General features: G+C 37.3%; 1 protein-coding gene and 1 non-coding gene across 2 annotated transcripts in view; both read right to left on the bottom strand.

The window, feature by feature from the left end:
- The window catches only part of MSH2 (mutS homolog 2), a 73766-nt gene that overhangs the window by 17115 nt on the left and 39337 nt on the right, over window positions 1-17314 (bottom strand). Inside the window, exon 8 of the mRNA XM_061168543.1 lies at window positions 11400-11509. Within this exon, the coding sequence (XP_061024526.1) occupies window positions 11400-11509 (110 nt within the window). The remainder of the gene's footprint in view (window positions 1-11399; window positions 11510-17314) is intronic.
- Window positions 14316-14422, bottom strand: LOC133074840 (U6 spliceosomal RNA). Its single transcript, XR_009697247.1, has one exon. It is a non-coding gene; the product is annotated as a U6 spliceosomal RNA (small nuclear RNA).

The raw sequence follows: 17314 nt of genomic DNA, 5'->3' as shown, positions 1-17314 counted from the left end.
CAAAGAGTGGATATATGTATATGTATAACTGATTCACTTTGCTGTACAGCAGAAACTAACACAACACTGGAAATCAACTATACCCCAATAAAAATTAATTTTAAATAAATAAATAAATAAAAGCCTGCCTTCACTGGGGTTGGGATTTCAAATGTCTGCTGTATGTCTTAGCAGTGAAAAAGGCTGCTGGGTGTGGCCATTTCTATTATCCCCTCCTTCTACAGTGACAGAACTGACAATTTTTCATAAGACACGTAACTACTGAGAACAAAGACTACATTTTCCAGCTTCGCTTGCAGCTGGTGTGGGCATATAACTAAATTCTGACCAACAGAATTTGAGCAGGAATGATGTGTGCCATTTCCAGAATGTGTCCGCCTCTTTCCCTTTAGTCTTCTACCATTGGCTGGAATAAAGATAAGGTAGTAAGCCATCCTGGACCTTGAAGATGAAGGCAACACCCTAAGGATGCTAGAGAAGTAAAGGAGCAGACAGGATGCAGAGACAGTGGGACTGCCCAGCCAGCCCTGTGCTGCTATGCCCACACTGTCGTGATAGAAAATGAAACCCCTATTCCTGTTTAAGCCACTGTTATTTATTTATTTGAAGTTTCTTTTTCAACAGCTTAATCTTTGCCCTAACAAATGTAGAGAGCTACAGGCTGAGAAATTAACTTAAATGTGTTACTGGGTTAATTACATTTGTAGGGTATAAGGCAAAAGCAAAAGCAAATTTTATCTGAGAGGATGTATGATTTGCCTGTATGATTTGCACAGAAGGAACCCAGATAAATGAGAATTCATAAACATTCATAACAGACAAGGAAACAAGCCACCACAAGTAAGAGAGTCAAAAAAAAAAAACGGTAAGACTCAGCAGAAAGAAGACAAGGAGCAGATGTAAATCCAAGAAATTTTAGAGACGGACTATTAAGAATGGGAATAGAACACATGAGCAAAGAACAAGATACTACTTTAAAAAAAACAAAAAGACTAGGCAGACTTAGAAATGAACCAAACAACTTTTATAAATGAAAAATATAATCATTAAAAAAAAAAAAAAAAACCCGGGCTTCCCTGGTGGCGCAGTGGTTAAGAATCCACCTGCCAATGCAGGGGACAAGGGTTCGAGCCCTGGCCCAGGAACATCCCACATGCCGCGGAGCAACTAAGCCCGTGCGCCACAACTACTGAGCCTGTGCTCTAGAGCCTGCGCCACAACTACTGAGCCCACGTGCTGCAACTACTGAAGCCCACCCACCTAGAGCCCGTGCTCCGCAACAAGAGAAGCCACCACAATGAGAAGCCTGTGCACCGCAACGAAGAGTAGCCCCTGCCTGATCGCCACAACTAGAGAAAGTCCGCGCGCAGCAACAAAGACCCAACACAGCCAAAAATAAATATAAATAAAATAAATAAATTTATTTAAAAAAACCCAATGGGATTGTTAAACAACATATTAGAGCTGAAGAACTAGACCATCTGAAATAATCACAAAGAGAGAAGCACAAACACATGGCAGAAAAAGAATGCAAAAGTCTAACACATGTCTAAATCATAGCTTTAGAAAAAGAGTAAAGAAACACAATAGTCAAAGAGATAATGACTAATAATTTTCCAGAACTGATAAAAGACATGAATTCTCTGATTAAGAAAACACAGCAAATCCAAATAATAGGAAAAATAAAAGAGAAATCCACTTTTGGACCCAGTGTAGAAAAAGGAACCAATATCTGGGATCAAGACTTGTAAACGATAATAGTGCAAGTCAAAGGACAATGCAACACAATCTTACAGGTACTAAGGAAAAGTAGCTGTCAATGCGGAATTGTACACTCAGATAAAATATCCTTCAAGAACAAGGGTGACACCAAGCGGGGGAAAGTGGGGGTTCGGGGGTGGGATGAATTGGGAGATTGGGATTGACATACATACACTAATATGTATAAAATAGATAGCTAATAAGAACCTGCTGTATAGCACAGGGAATTCTACTTAACTCTGCTGTACAGTAGAAACTAACACAGCATTGTAAAAACAACTATACCCCAATAAAAAAAAGAACAAGGGTGAAATACAGACATTTTCCAACAAACAAAATCTGACTAACAGACTCCCCCCCCGCCAATAAAGGAACTCCTAAAGAATATCCAGGAAGAAGAAATGAACAGCAAAGAAAATGGCAAGCATACAGGCAAATCTTAACACTGACTATAGAGAAATCTAAGGGGTAAAAAAGATAGAACTAAAATATCAGCCAGTAATGAAGAAATATAATCTGATCTAACATATTCTAAGGTCCTAGTATTTTGCGGGAGAAGTAAGAAGATGCTGATAACGTTTTTGACTTTGATGAGTTATGTATACACATTTTAAAAAAAAATTTGTGAAGAACTTCAAACCAGTGCATGTGTGATAGGATAGAGGAGGAGCATAAGAAGAGGGAAAACGGGAATTTTTAAAACCCAATTAACATAAAATTAAGAAAGAACAGGTAAGGGGAACCAGGAACGATAAGAATCACAAAATAATTTGGTAGAAATAAATCCAAATTGCCACTTTAAAAAAAGAGATTATCAAATTAAACTTTTTTTTTTTTTTGGCTGCTTTGGGTCTTTGTTGCTGTGCGCGGGCTTCCTCTAGTCGCGGCAAGCCGGGCCACTCTTCCATGTGGTGCGCAGGCTTCTCACTGCGCTGGCTTCTCTTGTTGCAGAGCACAGGCTCCAGGCACGCGGGCTTCAGCAGTTGTGGCTCATGGGCTTAGTTGCTCCACGGCATGTGGGATCTTCCCGCACCAGGAACTGAACCCACTGCCAGGCAGCTTCTTAACCACTGTACCACCAGAGAAGTCTCTATCAAATTTAAAATTTTTTTAATTTTTAAAAAATTTATTTATTTTATTTATTTATTTTTGGCTGTGTTGGGTCTTCGTTGCTGCCGCGGGCCCCCTCCAGTTGCGGCGAGTGGGGGCTACTCCTTGCTGAGGTGCACAGGCATCTCACCACGGTGGCTCCTCTTGTTGCGGCGTGCGGGCTTCAGTAGTTGTGGCATGTGGGCTCAGTAGTTGTGGCTCGTGGGCTCAGTAGTTGTGGCTCGTGGGCTCTAGAGTGCAGGCTGAGCAGTCGTGGCACACGGGCTTAGTTGCTCCGCGGCATGTGGGATCCTCCCGGACCAGGGCTCGAACCTGTGTCCCCCGCATTGGCAGGCGGATTCTCAACCACTGTACCACCAGGGAAGCCCTCAAATTAAATTTAAAATAAATAAAATCCAGCTATAAGTTTTACCTAAACCAAAAAGACTCACAAAGGATGGGAAAAGATATACCATGTAAAAAACAAAAAAGGACTATGGCACTGCTTTCTTATTATCAGACAAAATAAATCTGAGGCAAAAAGCATTACATAATAATAGCATTACTATTATTTAAATATCCCTAAGAATGATAAAGGTTCAATTGCCCACACACACAAAATAAATGACAGCTCTGTGCCTTGAAAACATATGAAGCAAAAATGTATTGAATTTATGAAGATATCCACATTTCTCTCAGTAACCCAGCAGATTAAAATTAGCAAGTATCCAGACAATGTGAACAAAACAACTAAAGCTTTATCTAGTGGACATATAGAGAACTCTGCAACCAAAATTAGGGAGCACTCATAATCCACAAATACATGGAGAACTTTTATGAAACTGACACATACCAAGCTTGGAAATTTAAAAACTTACTTCTAAACAAAAACTTACTTCTAAACAAATGACAAACCAAAGAACAAATAAATGATAATGGAATAAAGGACTTAAAACTAAGTAAGAAATTGTACCTCTCAAAACGTATAGGATTCAGTCGGCTAAAACACCACATTGAAAGAAAAGTATAATCTTAAGTGCTTACTAAAAAAGAAAAGGCTGGAAAAATAGTGAACGCTCAACTAAAGAGGCTGAAAAGAGACCAAAAATAGATGAAATATATAGGTAAGAATGGAAATTAATGGACAAAAAAAACCCCCAAAGATACAAAAGAGGATTTTAAAGGTCAATTTAGACAAGTTGATTCTCTAAAAAACAGACAAACTATGGAAAGGAAGAAGTGTCAGGGGAGGCGCAAAAAATTATATTAAAAATAAACAGGAAATCTATCTGCAAATACAGCAGTCCTTTTAAAAATAATAAGCAATCACTATGAACAACTTTTAGCAATTGGAAAACTCAGAAATATATATCTACTAGAAATATATTCAGAATATAAACAGAACATTTACACCTCAACAACAGAAAGACAACACCATTTAAAAACGAGCAAAGGATCTGAAGAGACATTTCTCCAAAGATATAAAATGATCAACAGGGACTTCCCTGGTGGTGCAGTGGTTAAGAATCCACCTGCCAATGCAGGGGACACGGGTTCGACCCCTGGTCCGGGAAGATACCACATGCTGCAGAGCAACTAAGCCCGTGTGCCACAACTACTGAGCCTGTGCTCTAGAGCCCGCGAGCCACAACTACTGAGCCCGCATGCTGCAACTACTGAAGCCCACGTGCCTAGAGCCCGTGCTCCACAACAAGAGAAGCCACAGCAATAAGAAGCCCATGCACCACAACGAAGAGTAGCCCCCGCTCGCCGCAACTAGACAAAACCCATGCACAGCAACGAAGACCCAACGCAGCCAAAAATCAATCAATCAAATTTAAAAATAAAATGATCAACAAATACATGAAAAGATACTTATCATTAGACACCAGAGAAATGCAAATCAAAACCACACTCAAATACAACTTCATACCAACTAGGATGGCTATTAAAACAACAAAACAAAACAAACAAAAACCACAGAAAATAACAAGTATTAGCAAGAATGTGGAGAAACTGGAATCCTCATATATTGCTGGTAGGAATGATAAATGGTGCAGGGACTATGGAAAACAGTTTAGTGATTCCTCATAAACTTAAACATAAAATTACCATATGACTCAGCAATTTCACTCCTAGGTATATACCTAAAAGAACTGATCAAATACTTGTACATGACTGTTCAAAGGAGTACTATTCATAATAGCCAAAAAGTAGAAACAACCTTTAAGTCCATCAACAAGTGACTAGATAAACAAAATGTAGTATGTACATATAATGGAATATTATTGAGTCATAAAAGAAGCCAGTCGCAAAAGGTCACATATTGTATGATTCCATTCATAAAAAATGTCAATAATTGGCAAGTCCATAGAGACGAAAAGTAGCTTAGTGGTTGCCAGCATCTAGGGAAATTGGGAAAAGTAAGTAACTGCTAATGGGTATGGGTTTTCTTTCGGTGGTAATGAAAATATTTTAGAACTAACTGGTAGTGGTTGCACAACAGTGTAAATGTACTAAATACCAATGAATAACACGCTTTAAATTGGTTAATTTTATGTAAATTCCCCTCCAAAAGATGTAATAATCATTGGAAAGGAAAAAAAAAAGGAAAAATATATTTATGGATAGACTCAATGCTGAGATGGAGGAGATGTGGGGATATATGTATACGTATAGCTGATCCACTTTGTTATAAAGCAGAAACTAACACAACATTGTAAAGCAATTATACTCCAATAAAGATGTTTAATTAATTAATTAATTTTAAAAAAGACTCAATGTTGTAATGATGTTGATTCTCCGCTAAGTTAATCACTAAATTAAATGCAATTTCAATCAAAATACTTAGAAGACAATATTATTTATAAAGTTTAGAAATAACCAATAGTACATATTAATGAAATATGAAAATATTAATATTAATGAAATGCATGAAAATTATAATAAACACCAATTCCAGGATAGCATGTAATTCTGTGGAGGGATGTATGCAAACAGGACTTTATAGTGTGCATACAAATGTTGATTATATTAGTATGACAAGTATTTTATAATCAAAATTTTAAACTTTTAAATACCTCAAAAAGGAAAGTGGATGGAGAAATTAACGGGAGAAAGGATGTGGACACGAAGAAGGGGAAAGGAAGGAAAAGGGGTGGGAAGAGAGAAGGAAAGAAAAAGGAGTCAAGGCCCAGAGGGGGCCAGACAGAGGAAAGGGGGAAGGTGAAAGTGGGAAAAGATAAGGGGTGAAGGAAAGGGAACAGGAACGAAGAATTCTTCAGGCATCCAGGCAGAGCAGATTACCTGGAATTCGGGGATGGGGAGGCGGGTGGGAGGAGAGGGCGGTAGTAAATCAAAGTGATAACAGACATTTCATTAACACTGAATGTCAGAAGATAGTGGTGTATCACCCTCAAAGTTTAGGAAAGCTGTAACTATAATAATGAAGATTTGCTCGAGAATAAAGCTAAAAGACAGATATGCTTATCAAGCATGAAATAATTCAAGGACTATAATATCCATCAACCTTTCTTTTTAAAAAACCCAAAACACCTGAAAAACAGATCTAGCCAAATAAAAGTGGAATCAAGCATTTTAAAGCCAGGAATGAAGAAGCCATGGTAAAAGGACATGGTAAGCACTGAATCCATTTACATATAAACATGAACATTAAACAGCCTGGAAATTGGAATTAAGGCTACAGACATGTTGTGCATATTTTAGACCTGGCCAGTGTAAAAATATAACTATTAAAAACCAAGAGGTATGAAGGGGGACTTCCCTGGTGGCGCAGTGGTTAAGAATCCGCCTGCCAATGCAGGGGACACAGGTTCGAGCCCTGGTCTGGGAAGATCCCACATGCCGCGGAGCAACTAAGCCCATGCGCCACAACTACTGAGCCTGCGCTCTAGAGCCTGCGAGCCACAACTACTGAAGTCCGTGTGCCACAACTACCGAAGCCCATGCACCTAGAGCCCGTGCTCTGCAACAAGAGAAGCCACCGCAGTGAGAAGCCCGCGCACCCCAACGAGGAGTAGCCCCTGCTCGCCACAACTAGAGAAAGCACGTGCGTAGCAAGAAAGACCCAACACAGCCAAAATAAATAAATTAATTAATTAATTAAAAAAAAAAAAAGAGGTATGAAGGGAGTTCTATAGAAGCACATACAAGAGTGGTTAACTGCTCAACTTTCAGAGCAGGTAATTAATACTCCAAAATTGAAACATGTCCTTCAAAGAAATCTCCAATCTCCTCACATTTTTTCTAATGTAAGTTTCTTTAACCTATGTTTTAGATTATTTTCCCTCTCTTATGGTGAAAAATTATTTATTTGAAGTTCAACAATTCCCTCCCATAATTTTTTTTTTCTGTTACACTGAAACTGTTAGGTTGGATCCTTTTAAAATTAGAAGTTACGTCTATAGTATGAGCTCGTTTCTCTATCTATGCATCTGTCTGTACATAACCATAAAAAGACCATTAGCTGTACCATTAGCTATGTCTCAATGGAGGCACTACTAGGATTTTGAGTGGGACAATACTTTATTTGTAAGGGACTAAAACACAAAATTTCAACATGTGTCCTCTAAACCTTCAATACTGTCCATACTTGAGAAAAGACTAAATGTTAGTAACAGTTATTTCTGGCTGGTAGATGTGGAGGATATTTTTAACTACCATCTCTCTACCTTTCTGTATTGTGTGAATGCTATTTTATATAGGTATCAGTTTAACAAAAACAGTGTTTTGTTTTTTTATAGGATAACTATAAGAAAAAATGTCAACATTTTGACAGTTAATTCTAGATGGAAGAATATGAATACCTCCGTTTTTTGTATTTCTTTTTCGTTTCCAAGTACAAAAACTTTAAAGTATTTATATTTAATTTAAAGTTATAGTTAAAGTTATAAAGTATCTTTATAACTTACATATACAATGATATAGTTGTATGAGGATTATTCAATTGTGGCTTTTTAAAAACTATTTCAATTTCTTCTGTCCCAGTATTTTCAATAAAAATTTATCTAAAGTCATTACTTTTCCAATAGTAGATGAAATATCAGTAATAAGTGTATGTGAAAACTAAGATTCAAAGATAAAATGGTCCAAATACATATAGAAAGGTTTAAAAATTTAATACATCTCACTGAATCACCCAATAAACAAATACTGTTTACATTTTTGTGAAAAATCATTGTTTTTTTTGAACCCTGTCTTGGGGTAGTTTTGCTCTACAGTTACTTCAAAAATGGAAAACCTTTCTATAAGATTTATGGAAAGCAGCCACAAAAAACACCCAACGCATTTATATAAAAAGCTAAGCCTAGGAAAAAATAAAAATTAACCCAGCCACTCATTTAAATGACTGCTCCTCTCATCACATGAATTCCTAAGTGCACAGGTAGAAAATATGAAATCATACATGAAACGATTGATATCCTCTTGAGGTTTTCTCAAAGTGGTTCTGAGTCACGTAATTGAAATGCCTAAATTCACTACAAATATCTACAATGACAGGAAAGGATTGAATTCACCTCATAACCTGAGCTAAGTTTAAAAGTTTGTAACTGAGAATAAAGACAGAATCTTAGGAGACACTCCTGCTGGTCTTACAACAGTTATTTCCCTCCTTCTCCCTTCCCAGTAGTGCTCTTACTTTGTGTATCTCCAACTAGAGAAATAACCTACCCCTTGTATCTTAGGCCAAACATCACATTCTATTTCTCTGGCCACAATCATTGCTTAAATAGTCCCATCAAGGCAAACTTCAGGACTCTTTCTTGGAATACGGCATGAACTGCTACTGGTAGGTAGCCATCCTAGAGCCAAAAGAGGAACCAGCCTTAGGTCAAAATTTAAATCACAAAAAAATAGAAGAGATCAAGAAATTAGGTCCTTTGGATGGCCTCACAGAGCTGCTGAATAAAGCAACTCTAAATAAAGCCTACCATATCTCTAGACTTAAAATTTCATGAGCCAAGGTGTATTGAGTTTAGATTACCTGCAAAAATAAAGAGTCCTAATTGATATTAAGTTTAACCACAAATAATCTACTCAGAAAATTTTAAAAAAGCAAACCCATAACTCACATCTTACTGGCACAGTACTTAATGCTGAAGGGGTCCACAACATGTCACTGTGGCATAAAAATTATATTGAGATGAAAGCATGAGAGTAGACTTTGTTTCTGAACTCTCTTATCTCCCTAAAAGCAGAGCCTCCCCAAAGAACTCAATTGTCGTTAAGTCCTTTCCCAAGGAGTTTCACAACCAGGGAAGTCAAAACTATTATATCTTCCATCTTTTCTCCAAAGAGCTCATTTATCTTTCCTAAAAGCCATTTGTTTTCCAACAAGTGCCTTTTCTCCCACTCCCCTTCCCCTAATATTCCCAAATGCTAACAGCTTCCCTGAGTCACATTTTTCTGTGAACTCAAAGTCTGTTCTCTTGCTAATTTTTTTTTGGTCAGTTTAATTAGCAGTCCCCCAAACAATGAACCTAAGAAAGGAGAAGAAAAGTTTTTCTTCCCCTACAAAGTTAACTACTTAATATTCTACTTTCAGATTTAAAAACTGGGGCTTGTCTATCTAAAGTGACAGCAATGAAATTAGGACAAATGACCTCTTCTTTTGCAGTCTATATCCGACCAATTATTGCACTGCTTACCTTCCCAATCCACTCTTCCCAGACATTTATAAAATCTTATAATGCTCTAATCCCATAGCATCATTCAAGAATTAACACTGACTACTATTTTACAGTCACAGCAAATTCTACTTTAACAGATGTGTGTCAAGTATTTCAGATCAAAGCAAAAATCCTTAACCCACAATAAGGATAATACAATGGAGTTGAAGAAAGAACACCAGGCTGTTAACATTGTTCATCTGAAAAGAGGGAAGGAGAAATATCAAGGACGGTCATTTTTGACTCTATTTCTTCCCATCATTTTGTTTCACTTGTTCTAATACTATGTGTTCCATTTATAAGTAGAAAAGCACCAAATAAAGAAAAACACTTTAAAAATTTATATCTCGGTATTTTAAATATCTTTCTGGAAAACTACCCACAAGCACACTAACCTACAAGTAAATGAAAAAGACTGCCCTATCACTGACAAAATATTACCAGAAAAGAAGCATTTATACCTACACACACATAGATGACACACACACACACACTCACACACATTCACGTGCTTCTAAAATCCAAAGAGCACAGCGTTTAAACATCTGGATACTGCTGCCCCCTTCTTCCCAACAGGTGAGGATGTGGCCTTACCTGTGATTGGGCAGAGTTGGATATTTGTAAACATTCCTTTAAATGAAAGCAAGTAAATGTGTAGCTCTTGATGGTTAACAAAGACTCTGACTAAAATAGAGGGGTGGGAAAGCAAGAATTGAACTTTTCCATGTCATTACACCTATTTACACACTTGAAGGAACCCAGAGGCCAGGCAAAGCTCTGATGAAATGCTGCAGTTGATTTTGCCCTTTGTGGCCAGCTTTATTAGAAACTTCTAAGTTGCTATCTCCATGCCTTAATATTGTGGGTCTCAAACTTAATCATGTATCAGAAGCACCTGGTGGGCTTGTTAAAACAGATTGCTGGGCTCCCAATGATGTAAAAGTTGTGCACCTAAAATCATTCCACTAATAGCAACATTACAGAGGAAACAAGAGCTAAAACACAAGTTTTCCTAAACAAAGGATGAACGATGCAAGTTTTCTGACTGCTTAACCTACAAGTAAATGGAAAAGATTGCCCTATCACTGACAAATTACCAGAAAAGAAGCATTTATACCTACACACACACACATGCTTCTAAAATCCAAAGAGCACAGAGTAAACGGGGTTTAATTTCTTTAAATCTCAGTTAATGATCCAGTAAAAACAAAATAAATCAACATATATGGCAAATGTTAACTCCACTTAATCCAGTTATTAAGAAGAATGCAAAGGATCTAACTATTCTTTAATAAGAATAATGTAAGCACATATTTCCTGCATGATCATGTTTAACAGGAAAGTTAGTGTAGAAAATTTCAAAGTATTAGTATTTAGAGTCATGGTTAACTTTTTAGTATACAACTACTCAGGAGATACACCCATACTCTAACCTCCTCCCCCAAAGACTTTCCCTACGTGGAAAATAAAACAAGAGAAGCTGACTTCTCTTATGTTCCATATTTACCTCTATACCCTTCCCTTTTCCAGTGACTATAACTTTCCTTCTTTCTTGGAATTAAAACAAAACTCCGCTTGCATATGTGAAATCTTTTATTTATGAAATTGCCTTTAACCAGGCCACTTATGCCCAATATTCACTTCCTCTGTTAATCTTTCTTAATTTTCGTCCACTGAAATGATTATTAAAAAAAAGTTTAAAAACCTTTTCCCATCACTTAATCTTACATCCACTGTCTCAAAGGTGCCTTACAAAAGTACCAAAATTAAATATTAAAAAGAGAAATCTGGAAAGTTTTCTGATGTGCCTTTGCTTTTCAAAACTATTCTGCTGCTTGTTTTAAAGAGTATATTGCATACCTGATCCATATCTAAAGTTGTTTCTATCATTTCCTGAAACTTGGAGAAATCAGAACGAAGATCAATAAGAGGAGTCACAAAAACTGCCAACAACAATGCCTGATGTTTTCCTAAAAGAAAGCAAAAAGTAAATAAATAAATAGGTCCTATATTAAAAATACAAAACTACAAATCATGAAAATTTGCGATAATGAGCAGTCTTTGATCCCAAAAGCACAAACTGTGTAGCAGATCTCTGAAGTTACTACTTACTCAGGTATCTTAATTCAAATGTGTTTAGTACTTATATAGTAAGATGATCTGGCACTCAAAGTTTCCGACTAATAAAACACTGCCTGCCCTGCATGTCTGTTAATCTTCTTCAGAAGAGGTACTATAGATGCAGAAACGTGACATTAATTACAACCAAATGAATAGCATTTCTTTTTAGATTTAATAACGCAAAGTTGAAGTCATTAAAATAAAATATCTAACTTACCTTATAAATCCCTAATTTCCATTAATAATACAGTGTTCCAATTAACAGAGGTTAAATCAAGCCACAAGTAAATGGAACTTCGCTTGATGCTGTTTAAGAGCACATGCTGGGGAATTATGTGAGGAGAAGTAAGTGAAGCAACAGAGTCTATAGTGTGAAAGGCATGAGTAGAGAGACCTAGAAGCCAATCCCTGCTCTGGTATCTACTGGCTCTGTGATCTGGAGCCTCCTTTTCCTTGTCTATTACAACGGGAGTAATAATAACAGCTACCTAGAAGATGAATAAATAAGACAACTATACTTAGTATATATACAGTAGTTGACACAATAGAAGCTCAGCAATAGTTACCACACATTATTATTGGTTATAATACAAGGATTTTCTTCTGATCTCCAATAAATTCCCTTAGGAGAACACTGCAAGTGATCTCTAGCATACTGCATTTCACTCCAAAGCAATAATTCCCAACATTTTCCAGACGTATTGGTAGCTCTTGATTGAGAAAATGATGAAAACGTTATGATGGCAGTCAGTAAAACTACAGTGAGAATTCATATTTTATTATTAATCACAACAGCATCGAGACATATTTAGAAAATAGTACATATGTGTGAAACATTATTTAGACAGTCTATAAACAACACTTTGCCCACATCATGTCTGTTGTGCTACAATGCCTGGTTCTTTATTCTGAATTAGCTCATATGCTATTGGTAAAAAGGGGAATGATGGCAGCAAAACATGGTGGTGGCACTGGTTCACAAATGATTTTTCCCCCAGCCCATTAATGTTTTGAAGAGATCAAGGGAAAGCTTTCACACAATTAAGAGTAAGCTTAGCAACATACAAAGACCTCAGAGTAGCTGGCTTAATGACCATTATACTTTCCACTACGTTAAGATATGTGGAAAGGCTGAGTACAGATGAAGAGTACAAAAACATTTGCCACTGTTTAAAAAGAAATTTTTTATTTAACTGAATTCTATATACCCTGGTTCAGATTTTTAACTTTGTTGAAAGTGACATTTGAAGCAAATGCCCTCAAAGGGCATCTCAAAGGAGGAAATGAGCCCCAGACTTTAAAGCTGCAAAGAGTCACTTGATGCTGGCTACAAATGCAATGGAGATTTACGCAGGCTATTGTTCTTATTAAAGGTTGTTAATGCTTTTGTTATTAATCACTTAAAATTTTTCATATATTTTGAGATCTACCTTATCTCTATTTTTTTTCTGTAAGTTCTGTTTTCTAGCACATGACTTTGAAGAAGGTAAGGTTTTCCAAGAAAACCCAAGTAGTAGTATTACAGAAGTACCTGTATAAACTTCAGAACATGTCCTCTAGCCCCTCACACACAAAGGCCCACCTAGCTGCAGCTCTTCTCAGAGTTAAAGTCCCTTCCTCTGGGCTTCCCTGGTGGCACAGTGGTTGAGAATCTGCCTGCCAATGCAGGGGACACGGGTTCGAGCCCTGGTCTGGGAAGATCCCACATGCCACGGAGCAAATGGGCCCATGAGCCACAACTACTGAGCCTGCACGTCTGGAGCCTGTGCTCCCAACAAGAGAGGCCGCGAGAGTGAGAGGCCCGCGCACTGCGATGAAGCATGGCCCCCGCTCGCCGCAACTAGAGAAAGCCCTCGCACAGAAACAAAGACCCAACAAAGCCAAAGATAAATTAATTAATTAATTAATAAAATTGTGCAATCTTTAAAAAAAAAAAAAAAAGTCCCTTCCTCTGCTCACTTGTTCCATATCCTGCAAGCCTTCACTAGCATCCTGAATTCCTTCCCCTACTTGTAATTTGTACTGAGCCCCAGTTGGCAATTTCCAACTGGGTTTTTTTTTCCCCCAATTGGTTATGGTTTTAATTAAAAATAACAGCTCTATTGAGATATAATTCATATACCAAACAATTCTCCATTTTAAAGTATACAATTCAATGGTTTTTAGTATATTCACAGATTTGTGCAACCCTCGCCACAATCAATTTTCAAACTCTGTCACTGCCCTCAAAAGAAACAAGGAATCCTGTACCCATTAGCAGTAACTTACAATTTCCTTCCAACCTCCTGCCACTCCTCCAAGCCTAGGCAATCACTAATCCACCTGAATCTATAAATTTGCCTATTCTGGTCTTTTCATATAAATGGATCACATTATATTGTGATGGCTTTTTTTCACTTAGCATAATGTTTTCAAGGTTCATCCATGTTGTATCATGCATCAGTACTTCCTTACTTTTGACTGAGGAACGATATTCCATTGTATAGATATGCCACATTTTATTTATTTATTCATCAATTGATGGGCACCACTGGGTTGTTTTTTTTTTTAATCATTTTTGGTTTATTTCTAGTAACAAAACATACTTTTCAGTACGATTGTTTTTAATTACAGAAGTACAGAAACTAAAATAAAATCTTAATAATACTATTACCTAAAAATATGGAACGCTTCACGAATTTGCGAGTCATCCTTGCGCAGGGGCCATGCTAATCTTCTCTGTATCGTTCCAATTTTAGTGTATGTGCTGCCAAAGCGAGCACCACCCATTGGGTTTTGATAAACTCCATCTTCCACTAGTTACCACAACCTAAAAAGCCTTACATGATCTATCCCAAGGTCTTAAACAAAGGTCCATAGATCCTTGAATTCAAGGTAGTACATAAACAAAGAAGAGAAGTAAATCCCATCTTCATTTTCTCTAACCTCTAACTGGAATCAAGCATTTTCTTCCATTGTTAATGTAAGTAATAAACCACAGTAGTATCATCAGTACTTGTGTCTTTGTCATCAATTAAAATTCCAGATATATTTTCATATCATATTATAGTTTTTGGAGATAACTTTAACATTTAAACTCATTAGTTCAAAATTAAAGAAGTTCGAACTTCACTCAGATCATGTTATTTAATGCATTAATAAAAAGGACTTATTTCTCAAGAATTTCTTTTATATTTTGATAAGTGTATTTCAATATAATTGGCTTCCTATTTAACTCTATGTTTTATTTTACGCATTTAAAAACGCTATTCTGACAAGTGGTTCATAGACTTTATTAGAAGCCAAAAGGGTCCACAGCATGAAAAATGTTAAGAACCTTGGATGGGCCTCACCTCTCTGGCCTCACCTCCTAACAAGCACCCTTATTCTCTATCTCTATGCTTGACAACCCTAGCTTCCCTTCAGTCCTTCAACAAGTCAAGCTGTAGGCACTTATACTAGCTGGCCCCACTAGCCTCCCCTAGATCTTCACAGTGAGCTCTTCGTCATCATTTGAGATTCACCTGAGACAGCAATTCCATAGAGAGGCCATCCTTGACCACCATATCCAGCATCTTCCTGGCCCAGCCAAGTCACTCTGTCACATCAAAATATTATGCTTTCTTTGTTGTACTTACTACTCTTCGAAATTCTTGCTCATTTATTTATCTCTCTCTTCCCTTCCACTATTACTGAGCCTCCATAAGAAGAAGGACCTTATCTGTCATATCTACCATTGTAGTTCCCAGAACAATGCCTGGCACAAAGTAGGCAATGGATAACTCTATGCTGAATGAATGACTTTATGAAGGGAGCAAGGGACTAATGAAGCAACCAATCACTGGTCATTAGTTCTGATACACGCAACACTCACCTAGGAAAAATACAAAAGATCACACTGGGAAATAACTGTTAGCTTCTTCGTCTTCTTTTTTTTTTTAATAATTTTTATTTTTTGGCCCCGGCATGCAGGATCTTAGCACCCTGACCACGGATCGAACCTGCGTCCCCTGCAGTGGAAGCACAGAGTCTTAACCACTGGACTGCCAGGGAAGTCCCTGTTAACTCCTTAAATGCATCAAAATGTGGAATATCTAAGCAATCAAATTCAATAATTTCTCTAAGAACTCCAGATTCATTGTCAGCCCCTAAAGATTCATTTATAACTCGCTGAAGATTTCATTTTTGAGAATGCTGCTGAATACTCAATGGAGAAAAGACAATCTTCTTCAATAAACAGTGCTGGGAAGATTGGATATTCACATGTAAAAGAATGAAACTAGATCCTTATCTTGCATCACTTACAAAAAATTAACTTGAAATGGATTAAATACTTAAATTTGTTAAGACCTGAAAACATGAAACTCCTAGAAGAAAACATGGGGGAGGGACTTTGCTGGTGGTCCAGTAGTTAAGAATCCACCTTCCAATGCAGGCGACGTGGGTTCGATCCCTGGTGGGGGAACTAAGATCCCACATGCCGCAGGGCAACTAAGCCTGTGCGCTCTAGAGCCCGCGTGCCGCAACAAAGAACCCACACACCGCAATGAAAGATCCCACATGCCACAACGAAGATGCTGCATGACACAACACAGCTGCATGACACAGCACAGACCCAACACAGCCAAATAAATAAATAAATAAATTTTTAGAAAAAAGAAAACATGGGGGAGAAGCTGCTTGACGTGGGTCTTGGCAATAATTTTTTGGATATAATACCCAAAGCACAAGTAATAAAATTAAAAATAAACGAGTGGGACTACATCAAACCAAAAAGCTTCTGCACAGCAAAAGAAACAATCAACAAAGTGAAAAGCCAACCTATGGAAGGGGAGAAAATATTTGCAAAACATTTATCTGATAAGGCACTAATATCCAAAATAGATAAAAAACTAACAACACAACTCAATAGCAAAAAACCCCCAATTAATCCAATTTAAAAATGGACAAAAGACATGAATAGACATTTTTCTAAAGAAGATATATGAATGGCCAACAGGTACATGAAGAGATGCTCAACATTAGGGAAATGCAAATCAAAACCACAATGAGATAACACTTCATGCCTGTTAGAATGGTCATCATCAAAAAGACAAGAGAACAAATGCTGGTGAGGATGTAGAGAAAAGGGAACACTTGAGCACTCTTGGTGGGACTGTAAACTGGTACAGCCACTATGGAAAACTGTGTATGGAGGAGCCTCAAAAAATTAAAAATAGAACTGCCATATGATCCAGAAATTCCACTCCTGGGAATATAACCAAAGAAACCCAAAACACTAATTTGAAAAGGTATCTGCACCTCCCATGTTCATAGCAGCATTATTTACAATAGCCAAGATATGGAAACAACCTCAGTATCCATCGATGGATAAAGGGATAAAGAAAATGTGGCGTGCGCACACACACGCGCACACACTCAAAGACACACACACACACACACACACACACAAAATGGAATATTATTCAGCCATTAAAAAAAAAAAGGAAATACCACCATTTACAACAACATGAATAGACCTGGAGGGCATTATGCTAAGTGAAATAAGTCAGAGAAAGACAAACACTTTTTTTAAAATAAATTTACTTATTTATTTAATTTTGGCTATGTTGGGTCTTCATTGCTGCACGCGGGCTTTCTCTAGTTGCGGTGAGCAGGGGCTACTCTTTGTTGTG

Source organism: Eubalaena glacialis, chromosome 14 (assembly GCF_028564815.1).
Source record: "Eubalaena glacialis isolate mEubGla1 chromosome 14, mEubGla1.1.hap2.+ XY, whole genome shotgun sequence".
Classification (NCBI taxonomy): domain Eukaryota; kingdom Metazoa; phylum Chordata; class Mammalia; order Artiodactyla; family Balaenidae; genus Eubalaena; species Eubalaena glacialis.
The sequence above is the reverse complement of the archived record's forward strand: the minus strand, read 5'-3'. Positions and strand labels throughout refer to the sequence as shown.